A 15,900-nucleotide genomic window follows, 5' to 3' on the forward strand; every position below is an offset into this window, starting at 1 on the left:
ATGAGTAAGTTTTGGGTCCCGTCATGTTCACAGTTCCTGTCATGTTCACCACATTTTAACTCTGCACTAAAACTCCATTGGTGGCAGATACTCAAAGGGACAGTGGTCTGTTACCTGGAGAAACTACTGTAGTTGAAGAAATGAAGAGTGCAAATATGAAAGAATGCATCAAAAGGTCCAGTCAGGAGGATTTTTAGTGCAATCTAAGGCAGTTCAGTTCCCAAACTACACATAATGGGATTTTAACACCAAACCTGTTTAACCGTTTTGAAAGTTGTTTGCTACAACAATGAAGTTCTAGCTCAAGTATTAGAGAGAAAATCCAGAAAAATATTTCTGAAGAGTTCTCTCCAACTTTAAGCAAAACCAATACCCTTAGAGAGTTTCTTTCCTCAGTGTGACTAGATTGCCAGTTTGACCCTATTAACCAGTAGTTAGATTACCAAAATCAGCAAATTTGTTGAGTTCATTGAACTTCTGCAAAACTTCCTTCTGTTTTTGCATAGAAGAGGGCTTGGTAGTGCAAGTTAATGAAAGTTTGTTTTGAGAGAAACCTTTGGTGCCTTTGCATGTGTTAGAGTGTAGACATACACTGGAATTGCTAAAACTCTGGTGAAGTACAGTAGGAGGATGCGAAGGGGTTGGTCCCTTGGTGGAATCCAGCATAACTGCCATCAGTTCCCGTGCTGTCAAGTGTGCTTAGCCATGTCCCTAGTACACCCTGTCCTGGTGGGAAAGGTTGGTTTGCCATTGCTCCCTCAAATGAGCATGCCAACCAAAGTCCTTGATAATGCCAGAGGCGATGGGTTTGCCTATGATGTTGACAGTTAACTACTGCTAACTGATCTTATGTTGCTGGTTGTCATCCATCAGAAGACCCTCAGATATTTAAAACATTTGATGGCTAGGAACTTCTGCACCACGGATGAAAAGCAAAGAAAGATCTGGACACATATTGTCTCCTATCTATAATTCTGCTTTGACTGTCGTCTTATGAGGCTCATTTTTCAGGAAATATTTTCAATAGTGTTCACTGATGTAAAGCATTCTCAGCCAGAAGTCTTGCAAAGCATTATCAGAATAAAGGTAAATGTGTGGAGAATCACTGTTTGGTTTCATTTATTGTAATAGCTGTGGTTAAAATGTAGATCATACATGTTTTGGATCACAGTCTTAATTCCAAAAATTGCGATCATCATAGGTGGATTATATCTGCATCTTTTCAAATAGATGACAGAATATATTTCTATGCCGTTTTTCCCTAAAGAAAATTTGAAAGATAAGAGACAGGAGTTTCAAGTAACATCACAACATTCAGTTGTCAAACTATGAATGGAAATTGCCATCATAGGGACAGTGTTTACTCTCATACTTCAAAAAAACTGTGGTGAAAGTCTATCCAAGAAGAAAGGAATTTCTTAAAAATAAAATAATATCTTAGTAGATGAGCAGTGATTCAATGTAACTAAAAAAAATACTAATTGCGAAGAATTCTGGAATACAGAGGAGGAAGTACATTGTTGTTTGGTGAACAGCACTCATTGGAGCAGTACTGCAGGTGATGGTCTATCTAGCAGTTCTTTTCTGGAATGCAAATCTGCAACACTCATCAGTGTCCTGTCTGGTATCTGAGCTGCCTCTTCTAAGTTGAATCTTCACATCATTGTTTATTTTAAATACACAATGCTACTCTTCTGCATTTTTATGATAAAACTTGGTATGATAGCAGTACTACTGACTGTTAAGCAGTGACAAGTTTTGGTTGTCCACCCTTTATTAAAATGTTTCAGCATGTATCAGCAAACTCTGCTGCCCTGTAGTCAACAGGATCCCTTTTCTGACACAAATACATATCACCCTCATGACTGGGCATGTATCTATAGTGAGATACCACAGAATCCGTAGCCAGAAAAGAACCAGTACTAGTAAAATTGTTGAAATTACTTCAGTTTCATTTGACCAGTTTATACTGCCATTCACCTTTTCCCAACCCCATACATTACTTTGTTAGGTTGGCCAGTCCCACTATAGACAGCTTTCAAATGTAATCAGTTGCAAGCCAGTTTGTTATGTACCAAATTCTGCATGGGCTTGCCAGGCTATTGGAGTGGCTCCCACTAGTACCATCCTGAAAAGGCATGGAAACATGTGTCTCCACAAATGCAGTAGCCTGCATTCGTGGAGTTTAAATTAGTCTGTTCACTGAGATGGTACTTATTGCATAGTGTCTCAATGTAAGCTAGTAATTGGCCAAAATTAGACTCTTAAGACTCTCTGACTTGCAGGTTAGGAGTTTGGGTCTAAACAATCTCTTATAGTTATCCTGATACGTTCACATTTTGTCAGACTCAGAGATTTATTTTGTACATATAATTTGTAGGCTGTTTTTCTCAACAGAGCAAGGTGTTGAAAGTTTCCTATCTATACAAAGTGTTTATCTGGTCTGGTTAGTGTTTTCATCCTATATACTGCAGGTAGTTTTACTACTGTTCAGAATAGTGAAAATATGGTGAAAAGCTGGTCTTCCTCTATATGTTGTGGAATTATTCAAGATGTAGTTGTGAAACTTCTGTCTCTTCCAAATATGACTCATGTCTGTCATCCCGTGGCCGTAAGAAGATGCGTTTTAAGTAAGCATGTCCACTTTGAAAGATATGTTATTGCTGAGTCATTTTCTTTAAAGTCAGTGTTACTTTGTAAGGGTTAGGTTTCCCATATTCTCCTTCCCTGTAAAGATCTTCTTTCCTGCATATCTTACCTTTCTGAGATAAGATTTCCTTCTGTTGGCATTTAATGTCACATGAGCATCATCAAGCTGGTAATTTCATGTTGGTGGATGTTGTGTGATGGTTACCAAGTGGTCAGTGGTTCAGAAGACACTGATCAGAAAGGGTGTAAAACATTGTAAAGCCATTCACAGTGGTGGGAATCAAACACTCATCAGAGTGGAGAACAAAAGGTTGTGCTTTGTTAGAAAGGCGTTAAGGACCTGCTGCTGTTTTGGGATGTGTGGGGGAACAGGTAGATCTCCAGGAATCTGAAATAAGGAGGTTTTGCCACAGCATTATTTTTTCCTTGCTGTCTGCTCTAAGATTCAAGAAATTATTTTAAACATTGTGGTGCAGAAGGCTAAGTGTAAGAGTTGACTCTATTTGCTTTTTTCCTTCTTATCCTCAGCTGCTTACTGCTAAGAATTTTGGTTTACAGAAACTGAGCCTGTGAATACATACTTAAGATAGTGCTATATGCTTTTGACTGTCTTCAAGAGGATCAATCAGTACCAAATGTACTCGACTGATTCCAAGTATTTGTATACATTTGCAATAGTGTGTTACAAATTCAGTCCTGGGATGGATTTCATTGCATCATTATCTGCAGATTTTTGCAGCCAGATGTGTTTCCTGTACCTTACCACACACTTACTAATATATGGGACCATCATTCACGTGATGGTCTGAATATTTCCAGAATGTTTTACAATATTTCTGTTTTCCAAGATGGTTGATGGTTAAGTCTGGCCCTCACACGCATGGCAGAGGAGCTCGTGAGAACATTTTGTCTGAATTTCTGACAACGTTCATGAGGTAGAAGAGCAGTGGCTGCTGTGCTGGTAACAGAAAGAGAGACAGACTAATTTCAGGGCAAGGCAGCTTTCAAAATCAAGTGAGCATCATGTGACTGTATGTGTATAATTTAAAAAGAAAAAACCTAGAACTTCAGCACAGCCTGTCTCTCCAGTATATGAAAAGTGAAGCAAATAAATACGGCCCTGAATACACTTTTTAATTTTTCAACACTGTATTTAGCCAACTTTAGTTCACTCTGTTGACTGTTCAGTCAGACCGTTTTTAAATTAAAAAGGAATACATGGTTGAATTATTTATTAAACAAAAGGTGCTTCCATGCATGCAGACTACCTGGGTTTTGAATTTCTTTTTCCGTTGGAGTTTGAAGAAAGTGCATTGCTAATAAGTTAAGAGATTGAACAACCCTCCTTCTAAAATAAGTCTTCCTCTGTCTCTGAGCCTGACAGTAAGCTAACTTGTGTCTGTCCAGTCACAGAAGAATGCCTGATCTTCATTCAAATGTCTAATTTTGACCTTAGTGTGAAGTTGTTTCCTCAGTTTGGTAGGCTCCATAGAGACAAAATGTTCTTACTTTCTGGCAGAGAAATGTGCTTGCAAATAATTTAGTCTGGATTATCTCCTAATTTTATAGATGCTCCTGATGGGTTAAAATATGTATTTGCTGGTGGATTAATGTGGAGGAACTGTAAACTAGTGGAAGAAGGCTTGCAAAAAACGTTGTACCATTTTCCCATCACCCTGTATGTCCCTTGAGATTACGAGTTCATCATAGGGGGGTGATAAGTACTTTGTACAACTACCTTTGCTTTGTTCAGTCCCCATTACTGCCTCTGTGTTGATGTTCCAGATTTGTTCACAGCCAGTGTTTCTTGTACTTTGGGAAGAATGTGGCTTCCAAGTGCCTGATCTTTTCTTGTCCCCTTCCCCAGAAGAAAACAACTGCTAGCTTCTGACTTGACTGTCTGGACTTCATATCCTTTTGGCTGATGGTCCCTGGGAAGGCACTGTCAGGCTGGGAAACTTGGAGGGGCCTTCCATCAGTCTGGGAGCTGTGGTCTCCATAGCCTGCTTAAAAATTAGTGGGCTGTTTTACCTGGTATTGAAAGAGGAATTAACTCACTGAATCTGAGGGAACATCTGTCTGAGAGGTTAATATTTCTCATCACCGATGCGGGACTTGATAACTATCTAGGATTATAGTGATAGAAGAAGTGTGATGCACTGCAAAAGGCCAGCCATGGCAGCAAAGAGGCTTTAGAGGAAGGTTGATGAGACCTGCCAGGGCTCTGAAGAGCTACGAGTCACACCGACGTGTGGGAGGGTGGTTGTGAGCCTGTAGTTTTCCTGTGGAAGGAAAGCAGTAAGCAGTAGCAAGTGGCTGGGCACACCCTGGCTTTGATAGCTACAGATGGAGACCTAAAAGATTGCAGGGCCACAGTCCAACACCAGCACATGTAAAATAAGGCTCAGGATTTAGATAACTCTGTTCCAGCATACTGACGTGCATGGCTACAGTCCAACTCCAACACATGCAAAATTAGTTTCAGAATCATTCCAGCATACTGAAGCCTATGCCTAAACCAGTTATTGCCACAAGCTCAGCTAAATCAGAGGAGAGCATTCAAAATAGTATTTTTTCTCTTTTTTTTACCAGGATAGTTCAGATCAAAAATGTTATATTTTTGTAGTAGAAAAGGAAAACTGGAATATTCATATATCAGCTCCATAGGCAGCATTTCATATTTTTATAGCCCACAAATAGCATGTTATAGTACCAGTGTACTGTAAGGCTATTTTACAAAGCACGGATACAGGTTGACCTGGTAATGTACTTTTTGAGATACATCATTAGTATAAAAAAATTAATGAGCCCATTCATACAATACCATGTTTAAAGACATTGTGGCCTCAGTATGCCCACAATACACTGTTAAACCAATGAGGAAAAAAAGGTACTGAACAGTTAAAGGATCCCTTCTCAAGATTAGTAATAATGAATTTAATCAATATTTTTCTGTTATAGCAAAACTCATGTAATTAACATATTTTATTTGTAGAAAAGGGGTGCTAGTAAAATAGATTCAGCAGTTCAGAGCTGCTCATAAGTATTTCTTCAAGTACAGCTCATTTTTTGTGAAATGGGGAAAGAAGTTGAAAATTATACTGAAGTGGCATGTACCAAAGAAGTTAAATGGGAGAAAAATTATTTACAGAGGTATTTGTATTAGCTTGAAGCAGTCATTTAGTTTGAAGGCAGCACTGGAAAGTAAAAAAGTAAGAAAATACAGATACTGAAAAAGTCTATACTATCACCATCTGTCCAAATGTTGTAACACACACCATGACATTATTCACGTTTTGGAGACTCTGTCAGCACCTCTGTAATCAGTAATCTGTAAATGGAATGACAATCTTTAATTCTTTCTCATTTTGTTGAGGGGGAAATCAGTAATTTAGCTACCTGTACAGTTGTTTTTATGTGACTGATTCTATTGTTGGTTTCTTTCTTACTGGCTCCTACAGAAAGATATTCCTGTGACATTTTAAATCATTTACATTTTTCTTCATTAGAATGAATTTTTATAAAATCTGATGACCTGCTACTGGCACTTCAATGCTGATTTTGCCACCCTGTGATAAGATAATAATAATGAAAAGGGATTTTATTAATCAATAGTATTCAAAAACTTCTCCAATGATACCTGATATCCTGAGAGCTACCTATAACATAGGCAAGTCTGTGATTCTGACTTGAAAAAATTATTTGTTTGGTTTTTGGATTTGTTTAAGCCCAGCAACTCAGGGTGAAACTTGTCTAGTGTAGTTATTAAATATTTCCATACAAGTACTCAAAAGATTTTAAAATATATTAATGGATTTTGAAATCTATGTGGAGTTGGGTGTCGATTTGTGCCTTTTAAAATCTCACAGACTCTGCATTGTTGGGCACTTGGGAAGAACCTAGAGAAAATAGGTTCAATACCACTGTCTTCCACCCAGATTCACCATCTTTCCTACAGTTTACTGACACCATCTTGGATTTTCTCTGTAGTGTAGCCTGTACACTGTACAAAATGGTTCTGTTTGACCCACATGTAGCTTAGGAACAAGATAGAGGTCATAGTGAAGTACACCTTACCTGTTCGGTTTATAGGTATGTAGAGATGCTAACATGTGGAAGAAACAGGGTAAGTGGAAGCAAGAAGAAGGCAATATATTCATTCACAGAAGTCCAGTTAATCGTTATTTTAGTTGATTAGCTGCAACTTCATTTTCTCCCTCATGAAATTGCCTCCACAGATCCTTACTTCTGGAGCTTAATCAGCAGTAGCAATCCATCCCAGGAGTGGGAGATCAGGAGTACTTAATTAAAGAGGGACTGTAAGGCAACTCTCCCAAATTGGATATCTGATCTAGCCTTGGCATCAGGAGAGCAATGCTAGGTAAAAGTGTTTATCAAGCTCCATGTAGCCACTCTGCAAATCTCAGAGATGGGAATATGATGCAGACAGCCTGTAGAAGCTGCTATAACCTGAATAGTATGGGCTTTAAGGCCATCTGGTACCTGAACACCTGCCTACAAATAACACATACAAATCCAAAAGATGGTCCAGTTGGATAGCTTCTCTGCTTAGATTCCCCACTGGAATTTTCTCCAAAGGTGGTAAACAATCTGTATGAAGTGCAGAAAGACCTCATCCTCTCTCATCAATGATCATGTGCCCATTTCAAATTTTGGTGACAGGATCAAAGCTAACACAGGTAAGTTAAGGGTTTGGGTAAGGAAAGTAGTGAGACAGGCTTACATGAGAATCACAGACTGCTGTTGGCACGAACATTTGGTAAAAATCCAGAATAGTCTAAGCTTGTTTTAAGAAAAGGAGGAGAAAACCGAGAAAAGTATGTTGTATCGTACATTTGGGAGCTATCAATGCTATCAGAAGTATAAAAGAACACCGGGGTAAATTTTGAGGATAGATGACAAAGAACATTGGCAAAATACCAAGGAAATATCCATGAGTACATATTTAAGCCCAGCATTGCTGATCCAAAGAGTAAGTGTCTGCCTTGCTTGTGAGGATACATGCTCTGGACAGAGAAGTACAATAAGGTGTTCTGGCAGCTCAGTACATGTCTGAAGAAAGCAGGAACAAGCAGAAGCTCATCACTGAGAGTAACTAGCGCTACATTCAAGATAGCAAAGAGGCCCATTGTTCTGATAAGTGACCTAGTACATCCTCTTCTAAAGCATCCACTTTTCCTGTGGAAAGACTATATAAGTCTAGTGGAATTTCATGAACCTCACCTGGCAAACTCAGTGATTTGGGATCTGAAATTGATCTATACAGTCAAATTAAGGAAGTGGGATTTCAAAGCCATGTCTTTGGAGTAGCGGAACTGAAAGCCAATGAAGGAGTTGGATGGTGGAAGAGTCTTGCATGTGAAGAGCTTAGGGAAGAAGATAGCAGGATTTTGAAATAAACCAGCAAAAATGGTGTTAGTGGGAACAATGTAGTGATCTGTGGTCATATGCTGCAAGCTCAGCTCTCATTAGGTATCTGGAGGTTCCAGGTTCTAGTGGTGATACCATAAAAGCAAAGACTATTTAACCAAAGGCAAATACTGTCATGGTCATGCTCTGTGTATTTCGGATGTTTGTTGACTTCACTGCAGGACTGTGCACAGGTCTGACTGCATAAATTGCAATTTACACCTTTTAATTATACCGTTTATGCATGTGTGTGAGATTTTAGAATGGCCTTAAAAGTCATGAGCACTGTAAGAGGATGAAGTTTGATATCCCTGCATGTGCATATATTAAAAAAAATTCTTCAGCACTCTTTTCAGTTTCATTTTGATTCAGTTTTATCAAAACTAATATTTCAATAACATGCTAAGGTTCTGATTCAAATCTAAGCGTTGAAGTTACATTGAATTCAGTAGGGCTGGAGAAGTATACAGTAGCAAGATTAAAGTTTTAAGCTTACTTTCTTCTCATCCTGAGCTAAGAATACGTGTGATGGTTTGTAGAATAATAATATTTAACTGTAATCTTCTTGGAGCATGGACTGCATTCTGTTGATTTTGTACAACTGAACTTAGTATCACTGATTAATAAAACAATAAATACAGAAAATGAACTATTTTGTGTTTTATTAACAATTTGCATTTCATATTGTATTTCATTTTAAATAAGTATAAAATCATACCATCAAATGGTAAGATGTAATTGCTGATCATGTATCTCTTTGTTCCAGACACTTTTATAAAAGTGTATGTATTATGTATGATGTGACCTTCAAATGTCATGAATGCGTTGTGCAATAAACTGTCAATATTTGTGGCTATAAGGTAGTAGATGACTTTTACAATAATTGGAACAGCTTTATTAAAAGCTTGGATCGCTCAGCTGGTTAAAGAGAAAGACACAGGCCAATGTTCATCTGGGAGTTTCCTTCTGCCAACTGTTAAATGAAAGATATTGTAAGGTGTTTAAGATGTCTTCTTTCTTTAAAAAAAAAAAAAAAAAAAAGATACAGTTAAAAAGGTCTCATGCAAAAAGTCTTCTCTCAAAAAATCACTTTGTTTCAATATGCTTTATTTGCAGTCCAAACTGAGCTCTGTAAGTTGACAGCAAGTAACCAACCCTGTTTTTTAAGTACTACATCTGATTTTCTGTGTCTTTTGGTCACACAATTCTTCAAACAAATCAGGCAGCTAAAACGATGTACTCAGAAACTGTGTTTGAACTTTGATTATCTTAAAGGATTTTAAAGTTTTAGAACAATTTGAAAAGTAAGACTGCTAAGAAGTCCAAAACAAAAACTCTGTAGGGAATTTGATTAAAATGAAAAAAGAGGATAAGAAACATTTTGTGATAAACAAAAGCTTAATTTTGGTTAAGTGTCTATTGATGTCTCTTTGTGCTTTATATACAGCTTCTTGCATGTTTGTCAGTATGCGTACCACAGTGCAAAGCATTAAGATAGAACCAACATTTGCATATATGCAGTATTGTCGTGCAAAGTGTTTTGCACCCATGGGGTGTGAAAACCACCAATCTTCAAGTGTGTCATGTGCTCCAGGTATGGGCTTAAGGTGTGTATGCTGCCCCCAGGTCACCAGCCTATCATTCACTAAGAAACTGCTTAGAATATTTTGGCTTCCTTTCTCTTGTGCTTGAAATAATGCCTAGATAGCTCCCCTGGAGCCCGAGGTATTGGCTGTGACTGTCATTTGCCCTCTTCTAAATGTTGCAAGTCTTACCTCATATAAATGGTTCTGGGCATTATAGTTCAGTTTAATTTAGACTGTATTTTAAATTTAAATTTGCTAATGCACTAATTGGTAGCAGAGGCAGGAAAGTTTGTGCCTTTTGTTTGCCTGTGTGGTTCAGAGGGCTAAGTGGGAAGTCTGATGTCAGAAGCGGTATCTTTTTATTTACCAGTGGAACCTTTGGTATAATCTTTATTTCTAATAATACAAACAATGTGAATGCTGCTTTCTCACTAGTAGGTCTCCTTTCCAATTCTCTTCTAAAATAGCTCTCTGTTTAAACAAATTCTCTGCCAATCCATATTAATGCCTAACAGTTTAAGATTCCCATATATGGTCATTATAAAACCTAAATCCTTGATGAAACAATAGAGACAGCAAGTTGTTCCTGACCTAAGACATTAGTAACTCTTTCCGGAGGCCTAAAATATAACTGTAATATTTAGTAATATTAGACTCCTTGATTTTAAGCCACGAACTTCACTAGCAAAGAAGTGTAATGACATCTCCTAATAAGATTCTAATTTCAAATTATGAGCACTGGGCCAGATTCTGTTCTCATTTACATCAAAGCATACTAATTGAAGCTACTTCAGGTAGCTAGAAAAATATGGTTAATTATATCCCTAATTATATTCCTATTTTTCATTATTTTTAGTATTATTAAGGCTTTCTCTAAGGAATAGGCAAGAAAGTAAAGCCTGTTTTCCCAGAAACTTTGTGTATCCCATAATGCTTCCCAGGGAATGAGGTGGTTGAGTCCAGGCATACTTGCATAAAGGTGGCAACACTGACAGGGTTAACACACTGAATATCTTCTAACTCCCTTCTTGACATTAGATTCAGGGTATAATTTTCCCTGCCACAAGATGGGCTAATCTGGGTGGTTTATAGATCATCAAAATATAACTTTGGTCACTACCACTTCTCATTGCACCATGTTTCATTAACTTTTACAGGCAGTTCTAAAGAGCTACAAATATTTTGAATTTCAGAAATATATGAAAACCTGGGATTACATGCAGCTTTAAAAGCTTCTGGCCACATTTTCAAAGGGTTCCTTAAGAATGTTTGAAAAATGTGCAAGAGCAAACACTTAACATGTAAGCATGATTACCTTTTTCTGAGCTGGTTACCTTTTCCATGTGATTGCTTGTTTTTGGCTATTTTGGCAATCCCTGTGTCTACAAATTCCAACTGAATTCACTGATAATTTAGTTTGCGTGAGGACTGCAATTTAGCTCTTTTGAACATGAAAGTAGCTCTTTGTGAATCCTTGCACTTTCACATACACACAGCAAATAAATACTCTGGTAAAATTAATGGGACATATATGTAGATGCTCCTTTGAAAATTTGGCTGCTAACATGACTGAAGTCAGTGCTTCTACCTAGCCAACTGAAAACAGGTTTCTTTTTACAAAAGCAATCAATCCTTTTCTAGATTTATAGAATCATCCTAGACAGGTAGACGAGTCATACAGAACATATATGGAAATTTCAAATAATTTTTCTTTTGCTCTTCATATGACTGGCTAGATAGCTTCTGATTTGAGTACACAGATTCACTATCCACCTAAGTTTGTGTTCTCTTTTCTGGAATATCCACTGAAGTTGGCATTGTGCCTCTGTAGCATCTCTATCTGTGTGCTGAGGGCACTGACAGCCATGGCAGTGGCTCATTTTGGGGTAGATAATTTCTGATACCTAGTAAGATACCTGCTATAAAAAAATGATTCACTGGTGTGTTTCTCAGTTTCTTTTAACCTGCTGCTGTAAAAGTGCTTTTGGCTCAAAACTGTTTGTTGGGATTATCTGGCTCTGGAAATTTGCTTTCCAGGTACCGCAGGGAATGGGAAAGCAGCCTGCAGCACTACATGGGTCATCTCCATGCTAGGCGAGGAGTAGCACTGTTTGTCCCTCCTCTCCTGAGAAGTGGGCGTCTGACTGAAAAAAAGCTAAGCCTTCAAATACTGATCTTGTGGATTGCTTAATTTTAATTTCAATCTGTGCAGCCAATAGATTTGCTAACATTTTGGCCAAATTGGCTCTTGGGTTATGTGGCTAATTGCCACCTTCTGATACAGATGTTAAAGTGACCTTTCTTTCCTTTCATTTGTCCCATAAGAACATGCGCACAGTCAGGTATTAAGTGGAGCTGAGGCACTGTACACAAGAGATGTCCCTGTCATACCACCCCAGAAGCTGCATCCTGGCTGAACCCCTCTGTCCTGTGCCACAGAGCAGTACCTGCCTGCCCAGCAGGTACAGCATACGTAGCAGCTGGAGGTGTCTCAGCTGTTGCCTTCTCCTTATACTGACACAAACACCAGTTTCATACATAGAACTGAATGTTGCTTTTTGCACTTCTGTCCATGACTTTTTCTGTGAACAGATGCTTTCAAAGTGAAAGAAAGGCTCAGCAATAGTAAGTTCAGAGACGAGGCTCAGAAGTCTTACATCTAGCATGTACATCTATATAATATTTTATATTCTGTTCTGTTATTTCCTGCACTTGAATCAGGAAAGGTAGGGATGGGCAGGAAGACATTCAGGACGTAGTCCTGCCTATAATGGAAGTAGATAGTAAAAAAAGCAGTCTAATCTCATGTGTATCGAGTGCACATCATGTAGACCACATAACTCAGTGAACCACAATGGCTGTAAGATAAGTAACTGTTGTCTTTCCTTCCTGATCTTTTATCCTCAGAATTGAGCAGCCCAAAAGCCATAGCTCAAATCCCGAGTAAATAATAAATCAATTTTCTGGGGCTAATCCTAGTTCTTCAGGTCTGTAAAACATTACTACAGTTTTGCACAATTTAACAGAACTGAGAGTTTCTACTTAGGAAGGGGGTCTCAACAGCAGGAGAAAGGGGACACCAGAGGTGTAGAATACATTGGTAGAGCTGAAGATTTTTCATGCTCCACATACACTGTTGGCATAGTCTGTATTCATCAGTTTGCCTCTTTTTCCTTGCTAATCTCTTTTCCTATTTCTGTGTCACTTTTTTCCCCCTTCACTTTCCATAGATTGCTTTGACTCGGTATAAAAAACACCTTGGTCGCAGAGTCAGGGAGACTTAAATGCATTTTAAAGTTAAGCACATTTTAAACTTAAGTGCCTTGACAAATAGGTATGATTTGCCAAAATGGGGCCTTAGTAAGAAGTTGGGGCAGCATTTGATGGGGGGAGTCGGCAGCCTTGAACATATCTCTTCATTGTTTGAAATAAAAGAACTTAGATGCAAAGCTGCTCATTCAGGTAGTGATGGCCTCCAGCGCTTCGGTGGGCTTTGTAGGCAGAGGAATTCAAAAGAAAACCCCTCAGCCCAGCTTTAAAGTCTTAAGAATGCTTTCACTGTGGGAAGAAAAATTCTTCAAGGTAAGGCCCCTGTTGGAGCAAAGCCTTTGGAGCTATCTACTGTATGTCTACTTAAATCTAAAAGAAAACTCTTCAGACCACCCACATCTTTCTTTGCTTCATTGTTGTTTTCAGTTTGCTTTTTCAGAGGGATTAGTGCTAGAGTAAACTCCATCGTCTCACTGCCTTGAAAAAATTCAATTTTGTGTAAAGTGAAAATTAGACTCTTAAATCTGCAAAGCGAGCTGTTTATCTTACAAATTTATTCTTTTTTATTGGGCCACACATATTCTAGATAGAAAGATAAAAGGCAAATGGATAACAGGCCATCATTTAGAGTGACATATAGCAAAACATAACTAGTAGACTTATTCGGTAAATTCCTCCTGAGTGGCTTGTTAGCTTTATCTATATATTTATCTATAATGCTCATATAGTATTTATTGAAAACCAGAATAAAATCTTGCAGTTTATCATCATGCATTCTGTATTTTGCACTTCAGAAAAATCTTTTTGCACTCAGGAATTCATTTTTTCCTGAAGCAGCTTAAGACTTGATTATATACAACTTTTGAGGAGTAAAAAAGGGGAAAATCTAAACTCTTCAGGGATATTGGAATTGTAGACTAGCACCTATATATGTTTTCCTGGACTCCTAAATACAAAATAAACTCCTGCAGTATGTTACTTTACATACTTGTGAATAATTCAAAATGACAGTTACTAGCTTTCTAACTTAAATATTGTTCTTTAACTCTGCAGTCTAAGAACAATCAGAAAATGTTAAAACAAGAATGTGATGTGAAAACTGTCAGATTTTACCTAAGATAAGCATTTATATATATATATATATATATATATATTTAATCACACTGCAATCCCCTTCCTTCAGCTTTAAGCAAAATAGTTTAGAGGGACCATTTTATAATAAATAATAAAATGGCTTTTAGTGTTACCTTTTCCAGAAATGTGGTATTTGGGTCTCTACTACTGTGTGAATAGTTTTTATTAGAGCCAAATGTTAAAGACTTTCTTATATCCCATCGCTTCCATTTGAAAGGCAACGCTGTGTAAACTGCACTATGTTTCCTGACAGCTTTAGCGACATATCAAATGGGTAAAGACAGGACATTTTTGGTCAGTAGTTTATGGCTGAAATAATTAAGACTCTGCATGCAGATTTTAACTATATGCTCCCACCTCAATATAACCCAGATACCTCAGCTTTTGCATAGGGGTGTGATGACGTGTCCATGGGTATTGCACCTCTGTATTGTGCCAGAAGTGTAAATCCAGTTCAGAACTTCAACATTTGCCATGGTACTTTTTGGTGAAATCATGAATTGATCCATGTATGTGATATTACATGACCCTGTACCTACAAGATGATAGATGAGTCTTGTGTGGTTTGAATAATGACTTTTTTTAAATGCCCTACATTTCTGCAATTTTTATGTCAGTCTTTTGTAAGTTATTTTGTTCATAGCCTGCTTGGATAATAGCGGCTTATTCAAGATGGCTGAGAATGACTGTTTCTTTATATCAGGCGAGAGATGTCCGGGAGTCTCACCCATCATATTACGATGCAAAGCATAAGTGTAGCTTTGAACACTGGAAGAGAACACTCAGGAGCTGCAAGTGAGAGGGAGAAGGCATTCCCCCTCGTCTGACCAATTCTTTCATTGCATTTCCCATGATATTAGGTCACTCACTAGGTCGTATGTTGTAACTGCAGTGCTGAAATTTTGCAGAAGGAGGTTGATTAGCTTCATGTGTAAACATTGCCACTGCTATTGGACCCCCCCCCATCACTGCAATTCTGTTGTTTTGGAAGGTTTTAACATACCGATGCAAACTTTTTCCCTCTAAAAGCATACAGATTTTCACAATACTTATAAATCAAATAGATTCAACAAAACAATAATCTAAAACTTTTTGGGCAAAAATTAATAGGAACTAAGCAAAAGAAGAAATCAAACCAGCTGCTGACACAGCTGTTTCTTTTCTTGTATAATTCAGTTCAGTATAAAGGTACCATATGCTGCTTAAAATGATGATAGGAAAGATGAAATAATTTAAGACAATAACAAGAAAATACATGAATTGTCAGCATTCTGTCAGATTTAAAGAATGAAATAGACAGGTGTAGTATTGACATGTTTAACTTTGTGTTGTGTTAGCAGTTTTAGTGAGAACAACTTCTGACATGTGCTGAAGTGATGTGAGAACATTTCTGTGTTGCAGACATTGGAGAAGAAGCTGGGAGATCTGTAGGAGTCCAGCAGCCAGCTTTACTGAGAGACAGGAGCCTTGGTTCTGCCATGAAAGACTGCCCATATTGTGGAAAAACTTTCAGAACATCACACCACTTAAAGGTCCACTTGAGAATACATACAGGTGAGAGGAACAAGTGAGCGGAGCACTGTCGACACATGCCATGTGTGTGTGGGGGTTAACATAATATGTGGCTAGGAGCCTTAATTCCCAGTATAGATTTGGACTCATTAGTTGGAGAAAGTCTTTTGAGAAAGATATATGACAGTCTTAAATAAAAGCACAAGGAATGTGTTGTTGGATAAAGACCACTTTAATAGAATCATCTTTTCCCAGTTGAGGTTATTTCTGTCTCCTTCCCTGCTTCATCACTGTTTCCTTCAATTACCCTTGTCCTTCA

The 15,900-nt window shown here is 37.9% G+C and overlaps 1 protein-coding gene across 10 annotated transcripts in view; it reads left to right on the forward strand.

The window, feature by feature from the left end:
• ZNF536 (zinc finger protein 536) overlaps nucleotides 1–15,900 on the forward strand; it is a 352,860-nt gene that overhangs the window by 199,530 nt on the left and 137,430 nt on the right. For all 10 annotated transcript variants that reach the window (XM_074881579.1, XM_074881572.1, XM_074881573.1 and 7 more), the window contains one exon: nucleotides 15,471–15,623. In XM_074881579.1, the coding sequence (XP_074737680.1) occupies nucleotides 15,471–15,623 (153 nt within the window). The remainder of the gene's footprint in view (nucleotides 1–15,470; nucleotides 15,624–15,900) is intronic.

Source organism: Strix uralensis, chromosome 12 (genome assembly GCF_047716275.1).
Source record: "Strix uralensis isolate ZFMK-TIS-50842 chromosome 12, bStrUra1, whole genome shotgun sequence".
Classification (NCBI taxonomy): domain Eukaryota; kingdom Metazoa; phylum Chordata; class Aves; order Strigiformes; family Strigidae; genus Strix; species Strix uralensis.